Source organism: Bicyclus anynana, chromosome 11, assembly GCF_947172395.1.
Source record: "Bicyclus anynana chromosome 11, ilBicAnyn1.1, whole genome shotgun sequence".
Taxonomy (NCBI): Eukaryota; Metazoa; Arthropoda; class Insecta; order Lepidoptera; family Nymphalidae; genus Bicyclus; species Bicyclus anynana.
The window spans coordinates 14313018-14331281 of record NC_069093.1 but is presented as its reverse complement, the minus strand read 5'-3'; the positions used below and the strand labels follow the sequence as shown (position 1 = coordinate 14331281).

General features: G+C 36.0%; 2 protein-coding genes across 3 annotated transcripts; both read left to right on the top strand.

Annotated features, from left to right (window-relative positions):
- Positions 1-7368: 7368 nt before the first annotated feature.
- LOC112046486 (spermidine/spermine N(1)-acetyltransferase-like protein 1) lies at positions 7369-8406 on the top strand. Its single transcript, XM_024083111.2, has 2 exons — positions 7369-7522; positions 7731-8406. Exons 1-2 carry the CDS (start codon positions 7505-7507, stop codon positions 8289-8291), a joined length of 579 nt encoding a protein of 192 aa, XP_023938879.2. The 5' UTR covers positions 7369-7504; the 3' UTR covers positions 8292-8406.
- A 1693-nt stretch (positions 8407-10099) lies between these two features.
- Positions 10100-18224, top strand: LOC112046490 (E3 ubiquitin-protein ligase RING1). Of its 2 annotated transcripts, none has more exons than XM_024083123.2 (4): positions 10100-10950; positions 11628-11800; positions 13590-13762; positions 15943-18224. In XM_024083123.2, exons 1-4 carry the CDS (start codon positions 10199-10201, stop codon positions 15985-15987), a joined length of 1143 nt encoding a protein of 380 aa, XP_023938891.1. In that variant the 5' UTR covers positions 10100-10198; the 3' UTR covers positions 15988-18224. The 2 variants fall into 2 exon arrangements, with proteins under 2 accessions (XP_023938891.1, XP_023938890.1); XM_024083122.2 differs by having other exon boundaries at positions 13590-13771.
- The last annotated feature ends 40 nt before the right edge of the window (positions 18225-18264 follow it).

The window sequence follows — 18264 nt, the reverse complement described above, 5'->3', positions numbered from 1 at the left end:
GTGAATATGTCGGCTCTTCGAACTATGTGCCCACTTCAGCTTTGCGACTCGCTGAGCTATGTCAGTGACTTTGGTTCGTCTGCGGTTCTCCTCGTTTATGATTCGATCACGCAGGTAAACTCCAAGTATAACTCACTCCATCGCCCGCTTAGAGACTTTGAGCCTTCTAACAAGGCCCCTATCAGCGAACAAGTGTCGGGTCCGTAGGTCATCTGGCAACACACACTGTTCGAAGACTGTCGTCTTCAGGCACTGAGGAATTTTAGACGGTAAGATGTCGCAGATTTCTGGATTCGGCGGTTCACCTCTAATTCGAAATTGGACCTACCTAACTGGACAGTGTGTTCTAGGTATATATTAGTCTACAATTTCGAGAGCAAAGACTATGTATTAATTTGATATTAATATAAGGACGGAAGCTAGCCCTGTAGTGGCCCGTCGATAATGATGATCACAGAAAATATAATATTAAAAACTGTTGGCAGAAAAGGACTCGTCTCTTTTAAGAAACTGGCAGACATCCTACTAATATTATAAACGCGAAAGTTTGTATGGATGTTTGTTACTCTTTAACGCCGCTACTACTGAAGCGATTTGGCTGAAATTTGAAATGGAAATAGATTTTACTCTGGATTAACACATAGGCTACTTTTTATCCCGAAAATCCATGGTTTTCCGAGATTTGCGAAACTGATGATTTTGATGGTATGAATGTTTGTTACTCTTTCACGCCTCGACTTCAGAACCGAATTAGCTGAAAAGTATTGAGATATATTATAGCCTGGATTAAGACATAGGATAGTTTTTATCCCGGAAAAATCCCGAGGGATTTGTTTTGTGGGAGGAGATTTGGACGAGGGAGGAGATTGGTGTAAACCGCTGACTAAGTCGCTGGCGTCCGCTAGTCGCAAATAAAGAGCTCGAATATATCAAAGAGCATTTATAATATAACCCTTTAAAATATTATACGTACCTATAACGCAATGCAATCGTATTCGTGCCGTATTTGCACAATCCAATTTATTTTCTCTTAAATTATTGAATTAACGGTACTTTACATATTTACGATATTTTATTTAATCCATGCGCAGGTCGCCAGCGCAAGCGTTAATAATGTTTCAATTTGGCGGACATTTTGATTTTTATTATGTTTTATGTGTCGACGCCATGGTAATATTAATCGGGTTTGTCTGCAACTTATAACTCAGTCAGTCATTGGAATATTGTACTTGAAAATCACCGGCTCACCTCGTGATATTAGTCTTCTTTATTTCATTATAGCCGACGCCCGCAACTTCGTCCGCGTGAAACCCGATGTAAACTTTCAACTACCCCTATCCTACCCCTACCCTACCCCCAGCCTACCTCTACCCCTACCTCTAACCCTACCCTACTCCTACCTACCCCTACCCTACTTTTCTGGTTGATTTTTTACACCTTGTGTCCGAAAAACCCAAATATCTTACGGAAGCCTATTTTTTTCCAAAATAAAATTTAGCCTATGTTACTTGTGGATAATGTGGCTTTCGAATGGTGAAAGAATTTTTAAAATCGGTCCAGTAGTTTTTGAGCCTATTCATTACAATCAAACAAATAAACAAACATACAAACAAAGTTTTCCTCTTTATAATATTAGTATAGACTAGCGGACCTGCCCCCCCAGCCAAGTGGCACGTCGATTCTCTGTCTACGATCGCTAACGCTTCGAAAACTAGAAAGATGACATGACTTCTTGATCCGAAACCACACAGTCTAACCACTGGACCTTGAATGGCGGCATTTGCCGAAATTCGGTTAATAGTACATGATACTAATACTGTAGCGATAGTTATCAATGAATGTCGTTCGCCAAATTCAGTCTAATCCACTCTTAATCCTGTAAGCTTAGCGTGAATTTCTCTTTAAAAGGGTACCTAATACCTATAGCTACGATCCCATAACCCAGTTTTCATCGGATCAGTGACATTTGACGTATACAATGTGAATGAACTTAATCCGCGAATATAAATTGAAATTTTTTCCTTGATTGTGATGATGAATCACCATCGTAATGTGTGTGTATGACAATACTGGACACATGCGGCTTATCCAACATGTTTTTTACCAACGATATTATGCATACTATAGATATATTACGTGCCTACAAAATCCGAAAAAGTGAATCCGAATAATAGGCTACAACACTGAGCTGAGCTGACTGAACACTATATTTATGTATACCTAATACCTATATGTATAGTTTTTACACTTCCTGAACACACACCTTGACATTGTTATTATTATGTATTATTATGTATTATGTATTATTTGTTTAAATAACGTTCGTTGTTGACCACAGCTATGACTATAAATTTCCTCTTTTGAGCCTCATTTTTCATGCGTTAGTAACACATCTAACAGCATTTAATATCGTTGACTTAAGTGGAGTCGGCGAATCACAAAACATATGCATCTCTTCCATTCTCTTCTATTAATACGTCAACTTAATTATGTCTCTCTGTACTCCTTTTACACAAATATACTCTTTAACGCACTCTAACCATATCTCCTTTAGATACTCGTAACAAATAAAATCTCCATCACAATTCTTTAAGTACTTTCAGAGTAAAAAACAGACAAACAAAAGCTAAAAAAAATTTTTTCCTGTTAGTTTTCTCTTGTCTTTTGTTCTTGCCTATTATAAGATAAGAGGAAAGATTTGATTGTTCGTTTGTTTGCATTGAATAGGCTCCAAAACTACTGAACCGATTTGAAAAATTCTTTCACTCTTGGGAAGCTACACTATCCCCGAGTGCTGTCACTATATTTTATCCCTATTTTCCTATAGGAACGGGAACTATACAGGTGAAACCGCGTGGCGTTTGCTATAAGTACCTAATAACACTTATACTATAGACTCGAATATTAAGACTAACAAGTTATTCTGCTACACTACAGAATACAGATCAGTCGAGGAAAAAAAATGCTTTGTAGCTCCAATGGTGTTACTTGTATTTAATGACACCACGCATTGAGAGTGGTCATCCAAGCGTGAGAGATAATGAACGAAGGGCCTCATGAAGCCCTTAATAAGAGCACAGAACACCCAGTCCTCTACCTGTATTGATTTTATTGTCAACCAATTTTCTGATCTATTCCTATAGTACATTAAGACTAATATCGCGTAAGTTTTAAAATGGTTTATGTTTCTGTTTCGATGGCATATAGATGAAGAACCAGCGATCGCCAGACATTCGTCATTTTATAAAAGTTTGCCAGCTCATGCTCCTACCCTACATATGGTAGCTAATTATGGAATTTGAACCGTGGTGACTTTGGGAGGTAGCAGGTATCCAAGGGTCCAGACTCGCAACCGTCTAAGTATAAAGTGTATTTTTTTTATATTTTCAACGGCATAATATTTATTAAAGCGTTTTGACGGCTTCCGTGACGCAGTAGTATGTGCAGTGGATTTACAAGACGGAGGTCCTCGGTTCGATCCCCGGCTGGGCCGATTGAGATTTTCTTAATTGGTCCAGGTCTGGCTGGCAAAGGCGTACCGCCAAATGATTTAGCGTTCCGGTGCGATGTCGTGTAGAAACCGAAAAGGGGTGTGGATTTTCATCCTCCTCCTAACAAGTTAGCCCGCTTCCATCTTATACTGCATCATCACTAACCATCAGGTGAGATTGTAGTCAAGGGCTAACTTGTAAAGAATACAAAAAAATGAGAAGTGTTAGCCCCATTCGCCAGATATTTGGCTACATGGCAACCCCTCGCTAGAGAACCCTAAAGTTTCATCTTAAATAGTGTTTTTCGAAGCTTTGCCGCGAATCTAAGTGATTGGCGACTGGGTATATAATTTCTCATATTGTGCCGAGGAAAATATTTAAAAAAAATCACTTTATATTTAGACGGTTGAGGATCTGGATCCTTGAAACATGCTACCTCCCAAAATAACCACGGTCCACATTCTATAAATGGCTACCATACTGACGTTACTATCACGTTGACGTTTACGCTTTATATGGAATTGAAACAGTTGTGCAGTAGTGCCACTAGATGGCTCTATTTCAATTCCTTAGAAATTCGCGTTTACGTTACGTGACAGTAACAGTATCAAACTGCCACTAGGCCCCCTGGTAGGAGCATGAGCTGACAAACTTTCAGCTGTTATAAAATGACGAAGGTCGGACGGTTGCTGGCTCTTAGACTAGTATCAATACACCAGCTAGGCTTTGTAGGTTGATAGATAGGAGGACGTAGATATCAGTAGTTAATGGATGAAGACGTAAGTAGATAATTGTTTATCAATTTTTGTTCTTATAGGAAATGCAATTTCCTGTTCAATGCGTCTGTAATAATAGACGTCGATACGTTATTATTGATTGTTGATTGCCTATACAACTTGTTAAGTGCATAGATACACTGGGTTTAAAGCAATGATAATTTTCTCTGTTTGGGTATTTGGCGTAACGACTATCAAATGCAATTCTTTAGGAATAGGACCAACATTCGTTCTTGAGGAAAGATCTAGTTCTATTAGTTCATTAACTCTGACCATAAAATGTTAAGTCAGAGTTAACCATAATACCTACCCACCTATTAGGCACTGTCACATACCACCTGCAGCATTGGTCGACGCTGTGCCCACGAGATATTAATATACGTTTATTAAAAAAGTTGTACAACTACAATACCTATACTGAAGGATAGGAGAACAGGGGAAGATTGCTTAAGGCATCAACTTTAGTGCCTTAATTCGGCTCTGACCGTTGTGTTTGAAAGTCCATGCAAGAGGCCTATGTCCAGCAGAGGACGCTGATAATGCTGATGATGATGAATAAAAGTTTAATAAGTTTATTTATTGAAACGTTGTATATTTTAAGATGTAGGCAGGTAGTAACTATTAGGTACGTACCTACAGCTCGTGCGGGCTATTTTTATGTTATTGATTTATTTGTGTGTGTGTATGTGTAAGTGTAAATTATAAAGTTCTGTGTGTCTTGATCACTTCTTTATCTTGATACCTGGCTCGAATGATGTTTATACTGAGTTTGTATGAATGTTTTCCGTAGACAGGTGTCAAATTAACGCGCACGGGTTATAACAAATTAACTTTACATGAACCGCTACTAAAGGAGTAATTTCCTAGAATGTCTAAGTAAGTGGTTAGAGCCAAATGTTAAGCCAGCTGTCGTCTTACGTTGGCAAGTCGCCAGGCTATTTGGGCCCAGGCTTAAAAGGCTTGGCCACCGGACGCGGTAGGCTTATGCAAATTAGGCTATAAGTACTTAGAAACTGCGAACTAATTTCTCGTACGTGCTATAATCTTGGGTATTCAGAAGTTTGCTGTACTCATATGTAGAATTTTGAACGAAATTTATTTTTATTATTACACTTTAGCAACGAAACTAACGTAGCTTTACATACTGTGGAATATATGCCTTATATCGATAGATCTTTGTCATCACATCACACTTATATTTTATAGGCAACAGTTTGTGTGTAAGCGTGTATGTTTGTTCCTTTTATACGCTGCGGCTACTGAAGCGATTGAATGGAAATGGATTTTCAACCGACGAAAAACGGAGAGAAGGTTAGCTATTCGACGTGTATATTTATTTAATAACACGTTTTTTTTTAATTAAAAAAAAAATATTTTTCTTGAAATATGATATTTTATTTTTTTCTCTGTTACGTGGTGGGACCAGAATAGTCTCCTTTTGAGATTTTATAAAATGACGAAAGTGTTGCTTTCACAGACTTATATATCTAATAATTTATAATCTAAGCTTAGTCATCATTATAATTGTTCCTTTCTGTGAGACCAACGAAGCCTTCAAATTTTATATAAACTTATCTTACTATATATAGGTACAATGGAATCGAACCCAGGACCTCCGTCTTGTAAATCCATCGCGAATACCACTGCGTCACGGAGGCCGTCTAAAGTGCCTGTGCATAACACCACTAATGGATTCTGGACGATCTTACCTCAAATCACTACAACATGACTCCTACCCGGATTCAACCAAAATATTGTCTACACACTTCATACGAGTAAGTAAGAACCTCGTCATTAACTATATTAAAAAAATAACTGAAAACTATCACGTCTGAAAAATTCGAGTAAGTAAGAATCTCCTCATTGACTATTAAATAAAATAACTGAAAACTATCACGTCTAAAAAATACGAGTACCTAAGTAAGAACCTCGTCATTAACTATTAAAAAAATAACTGAAAACTATCACGTCTGAAAAATACGAGTAAGTAAGAACCTCCTCATTAACTATTAAAAAAAAATAACTGAAAACTATCACGTCTGAAAAATACGAGTCAGTAAGAACCTCGTCATTAACTATAAAAAAAATAACTGAAAACTATCATGTCTGAAAAATACGAGTAAGTAAGAACCTCGTCATTAACTATTAAAAAAATAACTGAAAGCTATCATGTCTGAAAAATATAAGTTCGTGCATAAGGAGACGTGTACCGTGCTGCATGTACCATGTACGAGTAGATTTATGTTTACAAGATTCACAACACGATTTTTGTTTTAGCTTTATTAATATTCATCACATCTAATCTGCAGATTCCAACAAAAAATATTACTGATAACACGAAAGAATAGAAATAGTTTTCCATGTCACGCACTTCTGTCGGTAGCAGTGACGTGCACTTCATAGATACAAAAATTAACTGCCTACCCTCAGGCCATTTTGCGAACTAGGCCTGTAGCCATGTGGCACGTCGATTCTCCTTCTACAAACGTTAACGCTTCAAAAATTTAAAAATGTATTACACTATAAATAGGCCACGTGATCAAGTTGTCGATCGGATCTGTCATTCACATACATTTTGTTAGTTTTCGAAGCGTTAGCGTTTGTAGAAAGATATTCAACGTGCCACATGGCTAGAGGCACTTGCATTGAAGGAGGGATTTTAATCTTGTATATAATTTGTTCGTATAAACCATAAAGATTTAGGATTTTCAGGAACGGCTTTAATTAATACAGCACTAACTCGGTACCGCTTTTATACTGATCAGAAGGTAGCACATACGATGTTGTTTTTCGCTATTTAGTTTATTTTTGTGATTTTGAAGTCGGTTAAATTTTTTTGTTTAAAAGATTTTATTGTCTTCACGAGAAATCTTGCAGCGCGCTTCTTAGGTCTACAGGCGACGGAAAAATCTCTATAGAATCGATGCTTCATTGTGTTATACTTTCATGTGTGTGTATTACCTATGTTTTTAAATGTATAGTTGTGTGTACCTAGTGTATATTTATTAATAAACGTCCAATAAAACTTAGAGGGTACCTAATTGGTCTGGTATATTGTACATACATAGAGCGGAATGCCCTGTAGATATCATCATTTGTTAATTAACCAATGACATAACAATTATCTAATCAATGTCGTTACCTGTAACAGCTAATATCATTAAAAGAGTTTATATATAGAACGGGTTATTTGTATACATTTTAGTATTATTACAAAAGTCGCTTTTCATCTTAATTATGGAAGTAAATAATTTGGTGAGTTTGGTGAGAGAAATATCTAATAAAAAAAAAAAACAAAAACATCATCACTATCAACCCATATTCGGCTCACTGTCGAGCATGAGTAATTAAATTTAAATTTATTTAGGTTTTTTGTGCTTGGGTAAATCTAAAATTCTAAATCCTGTTCCTAAAACTTTAGTAGCCTATGATACTTAAATGTATTTTACCATATTTGTTTTAGCTTGCAGTTCTACCATGCCTTCTTCTGGCTGCAAATGCATTCCCTGCGTCACCTGATCAACAAAATACTGGTCAAAACCTATTAGAAGATAATTCTAATCCAGTGAAGACCAACATAGTTCTCAAGACTAATCTAATAAGTCCACAACAGTTGAACCAACAGGAAAAACCACCTCAGCTGGTGGGAACGCTGTATCAAGAACCTAATCACGTCTTGGTTGGGCAACAAAATCAACCAGCAATAAACCAGCCAGCGACAAATCAACCAGCAATAAACCAGCCAGCGACAAATCAACCTCTGATAAACCAACCTGCGATAAATCAACCAAATCAACCAGCTTTTGTATTGTTGAACCAACCACCACCGCATGAACAAGTGTTTTATGCGTATCAACAATACCAACCTCCATTATTGGTGAGCCAGCCTAGCAATCAACCAATATGGTTGACGTCTGTCGGTCCACCAAGTGGACAACTTGTATTCAAACCATTTGGAACTGTAAACATATTTATTCCACTAAATGCCAACACGTATTTAATGCCTTTCAACTTGAATAAGTAATTGTAACGTACTCGTAATAGCCAATGTAATAATTACTCTAATATTGAAGTGATCGGCTAGTAACTTCAATAAATCGAAACTTCACACAAATAAATACTTTCCGTTCTATTGAAAACATTTCATTTATTAACCTTCTATGATTTACCTCTTACTTTTTAAAAGGAGATCTATGATTTTGAGGTATATGAATCACAGATTGCCTGTTAGATATTATATTTTTATCACAGAGTAGCCAGAGTGAGTCTTTACAAGCAACGTACTGAAGCCGGTGAAACCTATTGAAAAACAAACGTCACGCGTCTCCTTGTGAGCCGCTTACACAATTAGGTACAAACTTTTTTCATAATTTGTATCTCAAAATTTACAGAAACAAATATTTAGTAATTTAAATAAGCAAAATCCAAATAATGCATACTTTAAAGTATAATTAAAATAATTTATTTTGCTATGTTAGGAAAAAATTAAACATCAAAAGTAATTATAGAAAGCTTTATTTATCAATAAGCATCATAGTCGTCGCCATTAATGTCATCTTCATCAATATCTCCATCATTATCCTCAATAATAAAAGTGTCGTTATCATTATCAAATTGGTGCTGATCTCGCCACATGACCTGCTACCCAGTACCCTGCATACCATGCTAGGCCCAAACCAACTCGATTGAGTTGAGCTCACAGTTAACTGCACAGATTTGCAGGGGTTAAACAAACAATAGTGATATTGGATAGAAGCAGGTGTTACTTTGCGGAAGTTCATCATGAATAGAACAGTAGACTCAACATATCCTGAGGATGCTCCGGTTTCGGGGTGAGACGTACGTAGAGAGTATTTTTTGGAACTGGGTGACGTTGTCGCATGGGTTCGTCGGCTTTTCGCGGATGTTAGCATAATAAATAAAGTCTAACAGTGAACTGTGTTGTACTGCTAAATGATCTATGATGAATTTATTTATATTTATAATGATTATTTAATATCGAATTATAGTTATAGATACAGGTGGGACAAATGTAGCCCTATGGCGGTTCTAGGTAATTTACCTAGAACCGCCGCAGGACTACTTTTGTTACGTGTTCATATTTTATTAGCAGAATTCACCCACGTAGTTTCCATTCCCTTAGGAATAAGGAGATCAAATATATAGCCTATAGCTTCCAAACAGTGAAAGAATTTTTCAAATCGGTTTAGTAATTTTCGAGATTTTATATTGATTTATAATTTAATTGAAATTGAAGCCTGTAGGTATAAATTTCATTTTTAGAATCGAAAGAATAAGTTTTGATTTAGTTGCACTTGTCATTTTTTTTTATGGCAACTGTTTTACTTTACATATTGAAACACCGGAAACGGATATAGGAATGTCAGAATTCTACAAAATGGACGTCGAAACATTGCTTTAAGCATGCTTTTTTCGAGTTTGCTTAATGTTTGCTCTGAGCACACTTATTTGCTTATTGCTTAAAAAAGCATACTAAGCTTAAGCGAGTGTATCAGTTTGAACAGCACGCTCGTTTTAGGCATGCTAATAGGCATGGCATTTTCTAAGCATCTACCTTTACTTTTATAACGGAAAATCGATGGTCACGCGGGAATCGTAAAAAAAGTTTTTATTAAATTCGTGTTCATGTTGTGAGTAAATTTTATTATAATTTAGCCATAAATTTAAGAGTAATGAATTTAGTGGATTGTATAGGTAATAATGTCAGTTTGTTTGTATCATTTTTGTAACTGGATAAAAATGCTAGAACTCCGAGTCGTAAAAAGTTATAGCCAGCTTATAAAAAAAAATTGACATTCAAGTTTCACACAATTTATAATCTGTGGGGCAAAATATGGCGGAAGCGGTCGAAATTGTCAATGGCAGATTGTTTGTTATTTAAAAACAAATAGGTACTTATTAATAACGAAGATGTCTTCAACGGAGCCCTCACAAAATAAAACATGGGAGCTATCCCTTTACGAGCTCCACCGTACCCCGCAAGAGGTGATTACGGACGCCACCGAAATAGCCGTGTCCCCACGTAGTTTGCACAGCGAATTGATGTGTCCAATTTGCTTGGATATGCTGAAGAAGACCATGACAACAAAGGAGTGCTTACATAGATTCTGCTCGGATTGTATAATTACGGCGCTCCGATCTGGGAACAAGGAATGCCCGACGTGTCGCAAGAAACTTGTGTCAAAAAGATCACTGCGTCCCGACCCCAACTTCGATCTGCTTATATCAAAGATATACCCCAGCAGAGATGAGTACGAAGCTCACCAGGAGCGAGTACTGGCGAAGATCAACATGTCTCATTCCCAAGCGTCTCTAGTGAACTCTATTACGGAAGGTATAAAGCTACAATCGCAAAACAGGCCACAAAGGGCTCGCAAAAATCACGAGGAAAACACTACTGCTTCTAATACAAACGGGACTACCGAACCTGCACCCCAAAATGGCAGCAATGGTAGTACATCAGTTCCAAAGGATGCTGGGTCGTCTGCGAGTAACCCTGCACCGCCCAGTCAGTCGACATCTAACCCAGCGTCAGTGAGGAGTACTCCGTCTCCTGTCCCCTCGAATATCAGCTCAATCTCAAAAAACACTAGCACCACTAAAAGGGCGAAGTCAATTTTGACTTCGGAACATAGCGAGGAGAGTGAATCTAGTGATGGCAGGTTAGTTTAGCAAGACTCATTAATTCCAATTATAGTTATATTATCATAAGTCATAAATAAGAGCTCACAACCATCTCGGTTATTTGTTTATTTATAACAGGTTTTGAGTTCATTCCCTAGCTCAGATATTTGAAACTAAATTGGATTATAGATTATAGTATATTTTCACAGCTAAAGTTTAAAGAGGTTTGTTTATTTCAAGTATTTAGTCAGTCAGGTTTACAAGCACTTTAATCAACTTATCCAATAGTCATCCAGTCCAGGCCACTTTTTTAATGTCCTGTGGCACAGTTGAATATGCACTGGATTTACAAGATGGAGGTTTTAGGTTTTCTTAATTAGGCTAGGTCTGGCTGGTGGGAGGTTGGCCGTGGCTAGCTACCACCACCCTACCGGCAAAAGTATGTAGATTTTCATCCTACTCCTAACGAGTTAGCTTGCTTCCATCTTAGATTGCATCATCACTTCACCGGAAACAAAAAACACGAATCACATGAAAGTAAAAGCAATTTTAAAACTGGCACGCTTTGTTATTTCTCCAAATCATTATCACTGTGTTAGTTGCTTCGACTGGTGACAGAAGGGCTGGCTCATTTTTTGCACTGTGAATCCATGGAACGCTAAGTTATTTCTCTTTATTTTGTTATCATTAAGGTTATTGTTTGTATGTATTTCAGAACTGAAGGTGAAAACTCAATGGACACAGAAGGTGAGGGAGAGCCGCTCAACCCCAATGAGATAGAGCTGGTGTTTAAACCCCATCCCACAGAGATGACTGGAGACAATCAGCTCATGAGGGCACTGAGGGACAGTTCTGTGCGGTACTTGAAAACCACTGCTAATGCTTCAGGTGAAATTTACCTACCTAAAATTGCCCAACTATTTTATTTATTTAAGAATGTCACAGTAAACTACCAAACAAAGTTTATTAATAATAATTCTTCTAAATCTACTATATAAAAATAAGTCGGGTTTTCCTTCCTGACGCTATAACTCCAGAACATACGAACCAATTTCCACGGTTTTGCATTTGTTGGAAACGTCTTGGGCTCTGTGAGGTTTATAGCAAAGAAAATTCAGGAAAAATTTTAACAGAAAAGCAGGAAAATCTTTTTTCACATACAGCGCCATCTCTGATACATAGCATGTACCTACTACAAACCAATATTGTAGGGGTGGGGTAGGGTAGGGTAGGGGTAGTTAAAAGTTTACATTGTGTTTCACATGGCGAAGTCGCGGGCGTCCGCTAGTGAGTTATAAATATAATTATTATTATAAAAAATTCTCATGTTCAAATTCATCCAAAACTCTGCACCAATTTTTAAAAAAAATTCTTTTTAGCTTTTTATGGATTTTACCTACTAACCAACCAGTCGGACTTTGTATTGCTCATCATTGTACCGAAACCCGCATTGGAGACCTGTGGCAGAATATTTTCAGCCTAAAAAGTTCTAATACATACTAAGGTGGACAGATAATTAAAAATATTTCCTTGAGAGTAAAATACCTACTTAGTTTATTCAACTTTTTATGCATCTTCATCAGTATTTGTTAGGTGCCCTCTGCCTAGTTTATTATCATACTACAGATGACGCACGGTTTCACCCGTGTGGTTCTCGTTCCCATAGGAATATACTCAGTGATAGTTAGTGTAGCTTCCCAAAAGTAAAAGAATTTTTCAAATTGGTTCAGTAGTTCCATAATCCAGAGCCTATTCAAAACATACAATCAAACAATCAAATCTTTCCTCTTTATAATATTAGTGTAGATGAGAATGTAAGGTGTGATAGCCCAGTGGATATGACCTCTGCCTCCAGAGGGTGTGGGTTTGAATCTCGTCCATGCACTTCCAACTTTTCAGTTGTGTGCATTTTAGGAAATAAAATATAACGTGTCTCAAACAGTGAAGGAAAAACATATTGTGGAAACCTGCTTACCAGAGAATTTTCTTAATTCTCTGCCTGTGAAGTCTGCCAATCTGCATTGAGCCAGCGTTGTAGACTATTGGCTTAACCCTTCTCATTCTGAAAGGAGACTTATGCACTGCTGTGAGGTATGGGTATATGGGTTGATGATGATAATGCAAGAAAATATTATCAGAGGCTTGGTATTGAAAAAGAGGTACCTTTGTGCCTGCCTGGTATAGAATAGAAAAAACCTCTGTGCTCAGAGAGCATGTTGAGTCACAAGTCTCAGTTATCATCAACTTTATATTCACCAAATCACAATATAATAGGGATGATGACAGTTTTTTGAAATTGTATATAAATTAGGGGTATGTTAATATTGAAGGAATTTTCTAAAAGTAACAGGGTATCTGCGATCAATATTTTCGGAGCTACAGGGATTAAAAGGGTCAGATATGGGCGCTGACATGGATCCCTGAAAACACCCCATACAAAATACGAATACGAAACGGTACGAATTAATGACGTCGTAGGTACATAATAACCGTTAGATTTGTATGGGCATTTAAACAATATTACTAATATCTTTGTTATTTGTGCGTTTATGTTTATAGTTCACATATTAAAAAATGTAAGGAAGCTAAAACTATGAATTTTCATCTAATTAAAAAACCTAGTCATCATCCCCGTTATCATTAACTTTATATTCAACAAATGACAATATAATTCCAGTGGACCACCTGAGTAAGTACCTGGCAATGCGTCTCACGCTCGACCTGGACGCAGAACTACCTGAAGCGTACCGTTTACTCAACTTCTGCATATACGTGGCGCCCACACCTGGACAGTTTGTGCCGCTGGCTGGCTCGCAGACCTTGAGGCAGATCAACGATAAATTCTGGAAGGTAACTCATGTCGGTACACTTTTTATCTATACTTATAATAAAAATGTAGCAGGTCCAATTCTGTACATTGAAGATATTTTTAAAAATTTTTGTTGGAGGGCATTATATAATCGATACTGAAGCTAAAAATATTTTTTTTTCGGTTTTTGTCTATCTGTCTGTGTTTTTTTGTTACCCGGGCATCACGCTGAAACTACTGTATGAATTGAAATGAAAAACAGAAAAAGTTATAGGATACATTTTATTGCGAAAATATATTAAGAAGGGGGTGAAATAGGGGTTGTAAGTCGCGGGCGTCCGCTAGTATGTTAATAATCAAAGTAATAAAATTTATGCTGTTTAAAAATAATAATTGGACTTAGAGGAGTGATTTATACTGTGTGCGTCTGTTTTTGGTAACCTCTCTCGTTAGTAGCTAGCTGTGGCGTGCACAAGGCTTTTAAGTAGGGCAGGCATTATTCATACAATTTGAATTTAGGTCTGGCTGGTGAGAGGCTTCGGCCGTGGCTAGTTACCACCCTACCGACAAAGACATAGACGTACTGCCAAGCGATTTAGTGTTCCAGTAAAGAGGTGTGGATTTTCATCCTCCTCCTAACAAGTTAGAATGCTTCCGTCTAAGATTACATTACCATATTATTACTTACCATCAGGAGACAGAGACAGACAGACAGAGAAACACGCGCACGACGCACGGCTTACAACTATATATACTACTAGCGGACGCCTGCGACTTCGTCCGCGTAAAATTAGTTTTTTTAGAAATCCCTCGGAAACCATGCATTTTTCCGGGATGAAAAGTAGCCTATGTGTTAATCCAGAATAAAATCTATTTCCATTCCAAATTTCATCCAAATCGCTTTAGCAGTCGCAGCGTAAAGGAGGAACAAACATACACACACACACAAACTTTCGTCTTTAAAATATTAGTGTGATAGCGGTCATGCTTTCGCTTTCGCTTTTACTTATGTACACATCTTCCCTACTCCCTACCTAAACCTACCCAACCCTACTGTGCCCCTACTTTTCCCTTACCCTACCGCTAACCCTAACCCTACCCTACCCCTGCTTTACCTCTACCCTACCCTTACCCTACTCCTACCTTACCCGTACCCTACCCCTACCCTACCCTAACCTACTCGTACCCTACACCTTCCCTACCTTACCTCTACCCTTCCCCTACCTTTAGCAAAATCGGTCCTGCCCTTTGAGCGTGGTGCGATGACCAAAGGACTATTTCCCAAGAAACTAAAGAGGGGTAATCTCTGGATCTACTGGACCGATTTAGAAAATTCTTTTACCAGTAGTAAGCTACGTTATTTGCGAGTGTCATAGGCTATATATAAGGTTTGATCCCCATATTCACACGGGAACGGGAACTACGTAATTGAAAGCGCGGGGCGTCATGTAGCGGAATTTCTGCGTCTTTTAGAAATTTTGTATTATCTCCGAAACTATTTAACTAATTAACATACTTTAAAGGGCAAAACTTATCTCCATAATATCCTTGTGATTATTAAATAATTTATTTTGATAAGGATTTAAGTTAAGTAGCATAAATAATGACGCAAACCTAATTATATAAAATTTATAATTTTTAAAACACAAAAGGTACTATATCCGCTAATATATAGAAGATAGATATATGGTGTCGCGGACTTTTTTGTAGAACTTTTAAAGATACATAAAGCCTCCATACATTAACTTCAATTTTACACAATGGTTAAGGCAGCGCATGCGAATAAGTCTGCTTAAGAGGATTTTCGGTCCGACCTGTATGACAAAAACTGTGTTAACTCGGCGAATATATATCATACTAATATAAAATATATAATAAATAGCCTATAGCACTCCCCGATAATGTAGCATTCTACTGGTGAAAGAATTTTTGAAATCGGACCAGTAGTTCCGAAGATTACCCCATTTAAAAAATGTGACAAACTTACAAACTTACAAACTTTACCTCTTTATAATATTAGTATAGATATAGATTAGTATAGATAGTATAGATGTCGTTACAACTTTTGGTCTTAATTTTTTCCGTCTAACCCCCTTTCGTGATGCACTATAGGTAACTTCGTTCCAAAAAGAAAATATCATTATAACCGATTTCTAATAGTAATCATTGTTGTACAATTATTGTAGATGTTAAATTAATATTTATTTTTAATTTATTCCAGGTGAACAAACCACTGGAGATGTACTACTCGTGGAAGAAAACCTAGAAGTGAATTACATTTTAGTTATTTCCAAATAACTAAAATGGTACCTATATAATTATATAAAGTGGTCAACATTAGTTTTAAGCAAATCACTTAAATATATGTAAAAATGAGCCATGGACTCTAAAATTTCATTATGTGATAACTATTTGGTATAAATGAATGTTTTAATTATTGATTCTTATCTTATAAGGATAATGATTATAAAATGTATGTATGTGAAAATATTTATTTGGCAATGAATAACCAATATTAAGTAAATAATAAAAAAAATGTAATTTTTTGTAATTTGTGTAGTGAATTGCTGTCAGGCTTGTATTGTAACTGTTTGTTCGTTCAGTAGTAAATAAAACTAAAACAAGTAGTAAAGTATATATTACATATGAATATTCAATACTGTTAGATGTGTTACTAGGTCATGTAAAATGAGGCGCTCAAAAGAGGAAATTTCCACATCATTTTAATGTTAGTTGTGGTCTACAACAAAAGTTATTTAAACAAATAATACCTAAATATCGTCTGCATTGTCGAGTTGTGTGTTCAAGAAGTTAAAAAACTATGTATACATAAATATATAATGGAATTAAAGACAAAATTGTGCGCTCAGTGTTGTAGCCTATTATTCAGATCACTTTTTCGGTGATTTTTGTATGGACGTAACCAATCTTTAGTATAAAATTATCATTGTGAATATTATGAAGTTTTTACTAGGCGGTTTGAAGATTTTTGTAAGAGCTAAGCAACATTCCTCCAAAAGGAGATGGTCCAAAATTGTATGGAGCCCAGGATCAGTCATTGTACCCTGGCGGAAATAAAAGTAAATATTTTTTTAACTATTTTCGATTATACAAATCTACGAATTTACTTAAATTCTTTCGAAATAATATTCAATCTCTCCCAAGAAATGCAAAACTATTATGGGTAATAATGGCGGATTGATGACGTTTTCATTTTTTCAATGCACTAGTCGATTTGACGTTTGCTGTCAATTGCTATATGGGCGTCATCTTGATGTAACTCTTATTACATGTCATAGTTGCTATATGGGCGCCATCTTGATATAACTCACAAACTTGGGTTTTAATTTTATTTAGTTAGATTCATTCACTTATTAAGATTTTAATAAAATCCTTGTATTTTTTTTAATTTTAATGATTACCCCGTGTACATACAAGTGTACCGTGTATGTACAAGAGTGGACTTGAAATGGACCATCTGACATCTCCTTTGTGTTGCACGTTTATTAGACCTTTATAAATTAATAGATTGTACTCACCTCTAATAGGTCAAAAATCTGTTTGACTTCCTTTAGACTCGAACTCTAAGCTGTCAAGGGCCAGATTCAGAGGTGGAGGATAAGCTTAACGTTGGTTTTCCATCCTTATGGTCATAAAAAAAAAATTAAATTTTTTGTTAAATAAATTACCCTTTGTGTATAAAATCTTAAAAATAATCTCCTAAGTGAATAAAATATATTATACATTGTTATATAATTTTGACATTTTGAATTTTGTGATGTATTCACGCAGATGTGAAAATATTTTCGCCAAATGGATATGAATCGTATACTTAGGAGAATGTACAAGAATTGTGCAATTAATATTAAATGAATTTAAATGGAATGCAACGTATTTTTTCTTATGTGGATGACATTTTGTCAATTAATTTGTTTTTTTATTTTGATGGGTTGTTAATAAAAAAACAAAATACGAAATAGGCCAGCTGATTGTTTGATCAAAATAAAAACTTGAAATTGGAATGAAATGTATAAAAAAAAATAACGCATTCCACAGACAAGAAGTCTGTGGAATGCGTTATTTTTTTTTATTTGGTTTTTATTGAGTTGCGAATTTAATGAGTGAGATTTGAAGACATGGCTGTAGTGTGCAATATAAAAAAGTATTTAAAAAAATTAAAAAAAACAATTGGCGTGAATAATTGAAACTTGATTTTTTTCAAGAAATTCAATGTAATTTGTGACCGTAATTTACATATTTTGCAACATTAATTGTCATTGTTGTCTTCATCTGGTGAGAATGGTGGCCTTAGTTTGGAGATGGATAAAATTTTCAATCTATTACCATCAAAGTCGAGATGCATTTACTTATATACCTACCCACAATTTAATAAGTGGAGAACAGAACAACGAATGGATTCACTTACGAAAGTTACACTTACCTCACATACTCATTATTTACTTACATTTAATTTTTAATTAAAATAAATCATTGATTATTGTACTGAATTATTTTATTTTCTGGCAATCGTAGTGAAAAGTAT